General features: G+C 36.7%; 2 protein-coding genes across 2 annotated transcripts; one reads left to right on the forward strand and one right to left on the reverse strand.

Annotated features, from left to right (window-relative positions):
* The first annotated feature begins 5,434 nt into the window (after positions 1–5,434).
* LOC101899971 (wnt inhibitor of Dorsal protein-like) lies at positions 5,435–6,724 on the forward strand. The gene has a single exon (XM_005182078.4). The coding sequence runs from the start codon at positions 5,607–5,609 to the stop codon at positions 6,597–6,599; it is 993 nt and encodes a 330-aa protein (XP_005182135.2). The 5' UTR covers positions 5,435–5,606; the 3' UTR covers positions 6,600–6,724.
* Positions 6,725–9,128: 2,404 nt separating this feature from the next.
* On the reverse strand, positions 9,129–10,379 carry LOC101900143 (uncharacterized). Its single transcript, XM_005182079.4, has 2 exons — positions 9,572–10,379; positions 9,129–9,464 (listed from the first exon to the last, which is right to left on the reverse strand). The coding sequence occupies exons 1-2, from the start codon at positions 10,377–10,379 to the stop codon at positions 9,142–9,144; spliced, it is 1,131 nt and encodes a 376-aa protein (XP_005182136.2). The 3' UTR covers positions 9,129–9,141.
* Between the last annotated feature and the right edge of the window lie 499 nt (positions 10,380–10,878).

Here is a 10,878-nt window from a genome sequence, read left to right on the forward strand (position 1 = left end):
ATTTCGAACATTTACAATTTTCCAATTACACATTTTCAGAGGAATTTATAATGCAATGGGGAATAAGTAAATACCCCTCTGCTCCCATTGATAACATACATTTGGTATTTTAGGGTGGGGGTAATTCATCGTAGGGCAAAATTCCAATGGAAAATATTTTGCTGATGTCGGTTTTAACAGCAAACGGATTCCTAGTTTCTAATGAGGGCGGGACAACACGAAAATAACACACACGCGAATAAAAATTTAACTGGTTTTTACTAAGTTTTGTGGAATATTTCGGTTCATTGGCAAGGGAAATCCTTTTGAAAAGTCGAAACATTAACGTTAATCCAATATGTATTTTGAGGGAAAATTGAGTTTTGCAGACGACATTATAATTTAATTTTGAAGAAAAAAAAATTGTAAGGTAAGATAAAAAACTGCAACAAAGGCAAACGCCATAATTTGTACATTTTTTAAATTTAATTGAATGAAAGCAAAAAATGACTGAAATAGCATCAAATTTCAGAATAAGTATAGATTTGTTCGAATTGGTCACCTTTGGCAAGAATTATGGCCTTCAAACGGCCAATGAAACCGTCACACGCTGCCCGAATGTTGCTCTTCGGTATTTTAGCCCATTCCTGGCGAAGCGCTTGCTAGAGGTGATCGACACAATACTAGCGGAGAGGGACCATCGGCTGTTATGGCGACCCACGCCATCACCATGGCCGGCGCTTGAGTTCTGGTGGCCAACCGAAGGTGCACATTTTTAGCTGACCTCTTTGGCAAGTAAACACGACCATTTTGTTTGTTTACAAACTGCTGGAAAACGAATGTTTTCTCATTGAAGCGGAGAAAACCAAATTCGGCAGTTCACCACTTTCGGCCGAGCGAAGCAACTCTTTAGCTCTTGAGTCTATTTTCTTCCTGTTGCGGTGTAAGTTCTTACATTTTTTGGAATTTCTATGGCTTTACACCGAGCTAATTTTTCAATATTAGCCGAATGGAATATTGCGATATGTTCAGCTCACGAACCATTTTTCGGCCACTGGGACGCGAGTTTCGATCAAGTCGTTTCTTTACTTTTCGAACCATTTCTGCTGATGTTGCTGTTTTCGTCCGTCCACGCCCACTTCCTTGACGTCGGGCTACGCTATCAGTACCAAGATTTATTCACATTTAAATGCTGGAGTGCTCTAACGATAGCCACTTGTGGTTTTCCAGCTAAATGTAAAGAGATCACACTGTCACGCTTGAATTCCATCACGAATAACTTTTTTCTGAAAACTCACCAAAATGCTTTTGTACCGTATTTATATAATGATAATTTATGAATATTTTATTTATTTTGTTTTGTAAATAAATACTAAAAAAATAGAAAATTATTGTGAATTACCATGATAATCGTTCTCTTGCATTTTGCTCAATTTTTTAAAATTCTTACGTTCATAGAAATTTAAATACTTTCATTATTATTTTTTTTTTTTTTAAATCCAAGTTCAAATTTTCGGAAAATTACGATAGATATACAAATTAAATATTTCCGACTCAGCGTGGAAGTCGTTTTCTTCATACGAATTTATAAAATTTGTTTCGTATTACCTTCCATATTTTGTACAAATGTACAAATAAGTTTTCCAAAGTCACTCGTGAAATTCCTCCGCCGTAATGCAATTTCCCACATTCGAAATATCCCATTGCCGTTTGAAATTTCGGGATTATTTTTTCCGTTTAATTGTTTTGGATTTTCAATAAGAATTTCAAAATATTGATATTGGTATTTTCTTTACCTGAAACTTGGTTAAGTCGTTTAAGGAAAATATTCTTAACTTCCTCTAGGTATATCCAGACAATTTATTTCCTGTTTTGCCGGTCGCGCCCCTAATCGTGTCATGGAATTTCTTCGATGTTAAAACCCAAATCAAAGATGAAGACATTTTCCAACACATTTAAAAACTCCCTATTGGCAAATCTACGGCGCCTCGTTATGACTTTCACATAAATTGGAAACACCATTTTGTGAATGAATGTTTTAAGTTTGAATTCTGTTTGCATTTCTGTACTTCCAATGCATGAGCAGAGTCATTATTTATTTGGCTGATATTGGGTGTTTACCGGCATGTGGGAAAATATGACCTAATCTAAAGGAAACTTAAAAAAAAATACAAATAATATAATACAACTGCAATAATTTAAAAATGATTACTACGATAACCGATTTTCCCTTTACGATATGATAACGAAAAATAAATTACAGAAATGGTAGATTACTGCCGATTTTGGAACAGAGCATAATTGTATGTATTTAATTGTCTATCATTTTATAAATGTTTTCGTGCAAATATGTGGTTAAAAATCTGTCATAATTTTATATTCTATTTTTTTTTTTGGTAATTCATGTAAGGCGTTATGGAACTCATGGGATAAATCTACTCTAATTTGAAATTCCATTGGCAAATATTTTGTGGTTGTCGGTTTTAAGCGCCAAAGAAATTCCTAGTTGCTAATTAGGGCGGGACATGTCAATAAGTTTACAAGTTTAAAACACAAGCGACTAAAAATTTACCTGGTTTTACCAAGTTTCAGAGAATATTTCCTTACAATGGATAGGAAAAATATCAGAACATAGGATAGGATAAAATCAGAACATTGACATGGCAACATTCAACGTAAATCCTATTTAATTTTAAGGAAAATAGCACTCCATCCACAGTGGGTATATCTGACAATTTTTCCAAAGAATATCTGAGCTATAATTGTAGAAATTTTAAAGATTTTTTTGGAATGTCAGATGTCTGGAATTTTAAGAAATGCGGTTTAAACGACCATCGCTGCCATTATAATGCGTGTTTTTTAAGAATATTTTATGGGACCATCCATGTCATAATTGTGATATTTTTAGGGAGTATCGGAGTCTTAATTGATTTTCCAACTATTTTTTGAGAGACCTATTTGAGCTACAATCCTGGATATTTTTGGGAATAATTCTTGAGATCCTTTGAGTGGCCATCTGAACTAGAACCGCACATTTTTGGGAATATATGTTGAGAAACCATCAAAAGTATAATATTTTTTCAAGGACTATCAGAGTCATTACCTAGGACTTTTTAGAATAATTTTTTAAGGTCCATAAAAGCCGCATTTTTTTTTTTGTAAATACCTTTTAAGGACTATCTCAGGCCTTGTCGTGGATCCATTCTTATTTTTTTATCTAATCTAAAGTGTAATTTTATGATTATTGAAGCATGTTATTCCAAGGGCTATCTAAGCTACAAACGTGAACGTTTTGAAATATTTGAATAAAAAAAGTTTGAGGATTATTTAAGACATAATAATGGATTTCTAGGAATATTATTAAAGGACTATAATAGCTCAAAATACTGGATTTTTAATACTCTTTTTTAGGGACTTTTTGAACCTATATTGTGGATTCGTTAAGAACCTTTTCCAAAAAAATATCTGAGCTGTGGCAGCCGATTTTTAAGAATATATTTTTGAACAGTAACTTCGGTCTATTTTTTTTTCTTTTTGAAGACTTTGTGGGTCATTGTCGTTGAACATTTAAGAATTATTGTTGTTAAGAACAGTCCGAGCTCAAATTTTTGTTTTTTTTTTCATTTTTTTTTCAGGACCTACAGTTATTTTTAGGAATATTTTTAAGACACCTCTGATTCATAAATTTTTACGAACATTTTTGGAGAGGAGCCAAAATTGTTGGTTTTTAGAGACTATAAAGGAATACATTTCAGGAATTATCGGAATCGTTATCGTATATTTTTTGAGATATTTTTTGGGGAAATCAGGTTTTTATTTGTGAGAGACCATAGGACTCATAATCAACGATTTGTGGGAATATTTTAAAGAATATCTCGGAAGAAACCATAATCGAGAATATTTGGGAGCATTTTCAGGATAATCCAGAGCAATTATCCTGGATGTTTGAGAACATATTTTGAACATCAGGTTCTATTGCCGAAACATTTATATATAACAATCACTAAATCTACACTCGATTTTAAAAAATATTTTTTTAAGAGCCATCATAGCCATAATCTTGGATATTTAGATTAGGTATTATTCCTGAATATTTTTCAAGGACTAAGTACACCATAATCCTTGGTTAAGAATGATTTTCTAGTATATCTGGACCACTATCATGGACTTTTGGAGAATATTGTCCTAGGACTGCCCAAACCCTAGTCTTGGATTTTTAAAAATATATATAAGGTCGATCAGAACACAATAGTGGATTTTTTATGATTTTCGATATGATTTTTGAGAATTTCAGCTCTAAACCTTCACTTAATACCAAATTTTGAAATTTGTACGATTTAATACTTTTCGTAAAATTATAGCACACATTTGTAACACCACCACCACATCTCAACACCATGTACCAACAGATACCTTAATATCAAATGTCGGTATTTCAGCTATATACAATGACTCATTACCAATTTTAGAAACATTGAATAGTTTTCGTATAAATTTAGTACTAATTTCCAAAACCGTTCCATATCTAAATCCTAGACACCGAAAGTTATCGCAATATAACATTTCCCGGTTTCAACCCTATCCCTTCACCTAAAACCAAATTGAGTACAATTTAGTACTTTTCGTAAAAATATAGGACACATTTCAAAATCACTGTCAAATCTCAAAAAACCTAAAACCAAATTGAGTACCATTTAGTACTTTTCGTAAAAATAAAAATCACTGTCAAATCTTAAAAAACAGATACCAACATATATAAAATTTGAGGATTCCACCTCTATACTTTTATCCAATACCAAATATAGAACCATTCCGAAACCACCTCTATATGTCCAGGTTACACATGAGCAGCGGCCCTGATACCAAATGTTATTTTTCAAACACTATATGTTCACTCAATACCAAAGTGTACGAAGTGTTGTTCTATTCAGTACTTTTCGTACACTTATAATTCACATTTCCAAAACCATTTTTCTATCACAAACCTACCACCAACTGGGACCCCAATACAAAATTTCAAAATCCCAGCTTTATTCGTTCACCCTAGAACAAACTGTTTAAAATACAGTTCAGATACAGTACAGATTTCAAGAACCACATATATGAACATTACATTCCAACCTTGATTCTCATACCAAATTTCAAGATTTGTTAACATTTTAGAACTTTTCGTAACCTTAAAGTTCGAATTTCGAAAACCCTTTCAGATATCTAGCTAATTCCGTTTTTCCACTACAAAGTAGTCAATTTTAAGTACATTTTAGTATTTTTCGTGCCCTTTTAGTTCGAATTTCCAAAAATCCAGCTATCATACGCCAAGAAGACACCAACACTGACCCTCGTGCAAAAATTTCAAAATTCAATCATTTCGTCTGTGCTCTAATTTTCACACATTCACATTAATTTGGAATATTCAAAATTTATATATTTCTCAAATTCTAACAAATTCAAAAATTCATTGCAATTTATAGCAATTTGGTCCTATGGACACTAACAAACAAAAATATCCTAAAGGATTAACTCAATACAATGAGCTACCTGCGTGATATAAATAGCCGACAATTCTTTAACACAACCAACATTCAACAAAGATTCCTCATCCTATCAACATCACATACAGCAAACCTATGACAATGTTTATTTACATCATTATTCATTTTCTTCTCCTCCTTGAGATCTGTCAAGGATCCCTGTTGCATCAACTGAATTACATGGCTGCCCAAAGCATTTACGCCAAAAAAGTTTACAGCCCACTGCAAGTTCCCTTCTCGCTGGATAATGTGATACCATCAAGCATGGAAATGGCCATGGAAAATTGCCAGCGATCATTCAAATGGGAACGTTGGAATTGCCCCACATCTGATTTTATTTTGAGACGCAGTGCCAAATCAGCAGAATTGGATCGTGAGGGAGCCTATGTGGAAGCCATAGCAACAGCGGCCATAATTTACACCATCACCAAGAACTGTTCCAGTGGCATAACAGCGGGCTGTGGTTCCTGCTCGGATAATCCATATACACCAATTTGTTCGGATAACCCCCGAGAAGCCGAAGAACTCTTGAGGAAATATAGGAATATCAAATTTCCCCACGATTTCAGAGGCAAAATTGAGGCTCACAACTACAAAGCCATTACAAATCTTTTGGGAAAATCTCTCATCAAACAGTGTGCATGTGCCATTATGGGTCCAGGTGGCATATGTGCCAAAGAATTTTGTCGCCAAGTTTTGAAGCCATTTGAAGAGATTTCCGATGACATTCGTCAGATGTACGACGAAGGTATTCTTTTGGAAAACACAATTATCAACTCTCGTATCTTGTGGGACAATATTCCCCTGGATGTCTTGGTCTTTATGCGGGACTCCCCCAACTACTGCGAACTGGATGCTGTGCCACATTGGAATGGCATGGTGGGACGTCAGTGTGCAGCTGGAACGAGCAATGGCGATCTGTCGGATGAGGATCAAGAGAGATGCAATCATCTTTGCCGCGAGTGTGGTTACACGTTGGAAGAGAAGAACGTCCTGACCGAAACTCGCTGTAATTGTAAATTTACGTGGGATTTTCGATTGCAGTGCGACTCTTGCCTTATTGCAGAGAAACATTACTATTGTTATTGAATAAATGGGTGATGTTTTGGGGATTCTTATACTCGCCGGGCGAGATATATAGAAATTCATACGAATATAATTAGAATAATTTATAGATAATACGATTTTCAAATAAAATTTACGAAAATGTTAAATGTTTAAACTTTTTTGTTTTTGAAGATAAATATCGGTTTTAGACCCTAGGTCTGTTCGGAGAAAATCCGTTGGTGGACTTTTGGAGTCGATCTAACCGTGTCGATCTGACCGGCTCGTGAGTAATTAACATTCGAATGTTCAAACTTGGTACATAGTAATATTTTTACCGAACTTAGATCGAGTTCAATGATGGCCTGCTCACTCTGGAACCTCCCAACATAAGGTCAAATTTCGTAATAATAATTCTAGAAAAAAAATGTGAAAATAGTGTGTGTCGAAAATTTTCGAAAAATTCACAAATTTCTTTCAAAATGACTGGCTGATTTAGAATCAACGCCCAGACGAGGGTCAGTCTTGGTGCCTAGGCGTGTGATAAGGCTGGGATTTTGGAAATTCATACTAAATGGGTACGAAAATTTTTAAAATGTACTAAAAATTTAATATTTGGTATTGGACAAAAGAAATGAGCCAGATTTCTGAGATTTAGAATGAGAGTCAATAATGGAGTGCAGGGAAAATATACCAAAGGGGTTTTAAAAAAATCCGAGCTTTAAGGTTACGAAAAGTTCTAAATTGACACTAAACTTCTGAAATGATACAATTTGGCATTTTGTGAACGGATAGAGCTCAAAACTGGAAAATTGGCATGAGAATCAAGGTTGGAAAGTAAATCTGATACATAAACGTGGTTCTAGAAATTTGTACTAAGTGTGCGAACTGTGCTTAATAGTACTAAATCTGCAACAATTTGGTCGAAGGGATGAAAGTGGAGATTTGAAATTTTACAATTTTCCCCAGTAGGTAGGTAGGTTTGTGATAAAGAGCTGGTTTTAGAAATGTGTACAAGTGCACAAAAAGTACTAAGTCTGGTATTGGGTGAAGGGATAGAGCTTCAATCCTGAAACTTAATATACAGGGTGAGATGAAAAAAAAACTGAAACCAAATACTGACTGCAGTCATTTCTGAGGCACTCGTCCGACAGCTGTTGAAATTATGCAAGTGACAGCTCATTACAAGGTGTGATAAAAAAACTGGAACCAACTTCAGACTGCTGTCATTTCTAAGCCACTCGTCCGACAGCTGTTAAAATGATTTCAGTGACAGCTCATTATATTGTTTACAAGCGTACAAAAGCATTTTGGTGAAAATTTTTCAGAAAAAAAGTTATTCGTGATGGAATTCAAGCGTGATTTCTTTATATTTGGCTGGAAAACCAAAAGTGACTATCGTTAGAGCACTCCAGCATTTAAATGTGAATAAATATTTTGTGTCTCAAACCATCGCTCGTTACCGTGATATTGGTAGCGTAGCCCAACGTCAAGGAAGTGGACGGAAGAAAACAGCAACATCCGCTGAAATGGTTCGAAAATTAAAGAAACGACTTGATCGAAACCCGCGTCGCAGTGGCCGAAAAATGGCTCGTGAGCTGAACATATCGCAAAATTCCATTTGGCAAATGTTGAAAAATGAGCTCGAAGTAAAGCCTTTGAAATTTCAAAAAGTGCAAGAACTTACATCGCAACGGAAATAAATTAGACTCAAAAGAGCTAAGGAGTTGCTTCGCTTGGCCGAAAGTGGTGAACTGCCGAATTTTGTCTTCTCCGATGAGAAAACATTCGTTGTCCAGCAGTTTCTAAACAAACAAATTATTCGTGTTTGCTTGCCAAAGAGGTCAGCTTAGAATGTGCACCTTCGGTTGGCCACCAGAACTCAAGCAAAGGCCATGGACGCTCTCCGCTCGTATTAATCGACCGTGGCATCAGAATAATTGCCAAATATCGCGAAAAAATTCTGAAGGGTGTGTTAAAGCCTTGGGCATGCAAACTTTTTGGCTGCAGACCTTGGACATTCCAACAGGACTCAGCACCATCGCAATTAGCACGCTGTACCCAAGAATGGTTACAAAATGAGGTTCCTCGATGGCCACCAAAATCTCCGGATACCAATCCGATGGACTATTGCGTCTAGAGTATTTTGGAAACCAAGGTTGGCACTAAAAAATACCAAATAGTCGATCACCTCAAGCAAGCGCTTCACCGGGAATGGGCAAAAATACCGCAGAACAACATTCGGGCAGCGTGTGACGTTGACATTGGCTGTTTGAAGGCCATAATTCGGGCCAAAGGTGACCAATTCGAACGAATCTAAACTTATTCTAAAATTTGATGCTATTTCCGACATTTTGTGCTTTCATTCAATAAAATTTAAAAAAAATTGTAAAAATTATGGCGTTTGATTTTGTTGCAGTTTTTTTATACCTTAACCCACTATTATATTCCGACTTAGTTGTTTTTACTTGGAATAAATTTTCCCATCTTTTATTAAAAAACAACATCAACACAATTTTTTCTCCTTTTTTATTTAGAAAAGATCGCCACCCAATTCTGCTTTAATTCCTTAACATAAAAACCATTCTCAATTAACCCATGCCGCTGGCTTGCCCTCTACCCGATAACCATTGTAGGCCATATTCGAGGCAGCGGCAGCTATTTCAGATCTCCGGCTGGGCTCCCCAGCCCAATAAGAGGGTGCCACCTCATATGTCTGCATCGGTTTATTGCTATTCCTAAAGGCCGAAATGATCAGCAAGAATATGGCCAATTTACCCACCAGCATTGACTTCATCAGCAGCAATTTTAGCTTCGTTACCAGAAATGGAACAATGGCCGATTGTATGAGGAACGGGAGTATAAAGAGAGGAAGAATGCGTGTCACCATTTCGTATTTTTTACCACGACCTAGAAAAGAGTGAAGCGCATAAATGGAAGATAATGACAAATTACGAATGTGGGAGGAACATTGCTCTGGTGAATTAAGAAAAATTATGGTGGCCTATGGAAATTACCTTCTTCGCTGCTATCGCTTAGCCAACGACCTGTTACCAGCTCTTTAAGACTTTCGCCATCGAGGTTAACACGAACTATGCTATTGTCTAAATCCAATGACATGTTAAGAGCTGGACCCACATTGTATTGCAGTTCAGGCGGGGGAGGGGAAGGAGGAACGGGGCTATGTTTACGATTGTGAAGGGGTAAATGTAGTTCTTTTTGGTTGGTTATGGGTTCATAGCTGAGATCAGATTCTTCTGTGACAACAGCCACATCATCCTCCCCCTCCCCATTTTGGGTTGGAATCGTGGTTAATTCTAGTTTTTTATCTTCCCCTCCCTCATCCAGGTCATCTGGGGCTTCGAATACAATTTCCTCATCGTCTTCATCCTCAGCATTCTTGGTCTCATCAGCAACCCCATCATCCCGTATCGATTCATTTTCCTCAAGTTTTTGTTGTTTTGTTTTCATTTTCTCCCTCAGATTTTGTTTGTACTCCGTCAGGGTCTTGTTACCCAAATAGGTGCTCTTGTAGTTCTTGTAGATTCCCATAAAAATACTTCTCAATGGCTTGGATTTCTTTTCCATTTCTTCTTCGGCGGTCAAACTTCGCCCTTCCGCTGATGATGGCGATGCCTGATCTTGGCCTTGCTTTGGTTCACTTGCATCACTTAATTTTAACTTCACCTCCCCATCCCCTGGCTGGGATAATGATGACCCATCATCCACCAGGATATCCGTCGCCTCATCTTCGGCACTTAAACTGGGATCGGTAGAACTAATTAAGACACAAATAACTAATAAACCGCTTACGAAACTCTTCATCTTGTCAACATAATTTTCTTCTGCTTTCCAAATTGGCCAAAAAAAAAACAAACACTGGGAACGTTCCGCGTACAGAGACCGTGAAAAACTCTTTATGCGACGTGCAACCACTTGAATGTCAACGGGGAAAATGCGTTCGACTTCATGTTTGCCATGGATTTTATTAACTTGGCAGCTGCTTGTCCTCCAGCTCCAGGTAGAGCATGGAGTGGCAAGCGCTTGCTGCTGTCACACATTTGTGGCCAGCATTCACTGTGGTGTTGCAGTTGCAATTTATCTGGTTTATTTTGTTCCCCTCACTCTCCCCCTTTGCTTCTTACAACAAGATGCGTTCTTGAATTTCCATTCGATTCAACGAACTTTTCTTTTTTCTCTCTCTCTCTCTCCCTCTCTCTCTCTTTCTCTCCCTGTCTCTCTCTGCATGGCATTGAAAGTCATTGCAACCGACCATCCAACTGATATCTTACAACTGGATAAAGCGCCTAGTTTTTCCTCTTCG

The sequence above is a fragment of the Musca domestica genome, unplaced genomic scaffold (assembly GCF_030504385.1).
Source record: "Musca domestica strain aabys unplaced genomic scaffold, Musca_domestica.polishedcontigs.V.1.1 33, whole genome shotgun sequence".
NCBI classification, from domain to species: domain Eukaryota; kingdom Metazoa; phylum Arthropoda; class Insecta; order Diptera; family Muscidae; genus Musca; species Musca domestica.

Coding starts and splice junctions, on each gene's coding strand:
- LOC101900143 (XM_005182079.4), bottom strand. CDS start 10,379: ATGAAGAGTTTCGTAAGCGGTTTATTAGTTATTTGTGTCTTAATTAGT. Junction 9,465..9,571: donor AAGCGATAGCAGCGAAGAAG/GTAATTTCCATA, acceptor ACTCTTTTCTAG/GTCGTGGTAAAAAATACGAA.
- LOC101899971 (XM_005182078.4), top strand. CDS start 5,607: ATGACAATGTTTATTTACATCATTATTCATTTTCTTCTCCTCCTTGAG.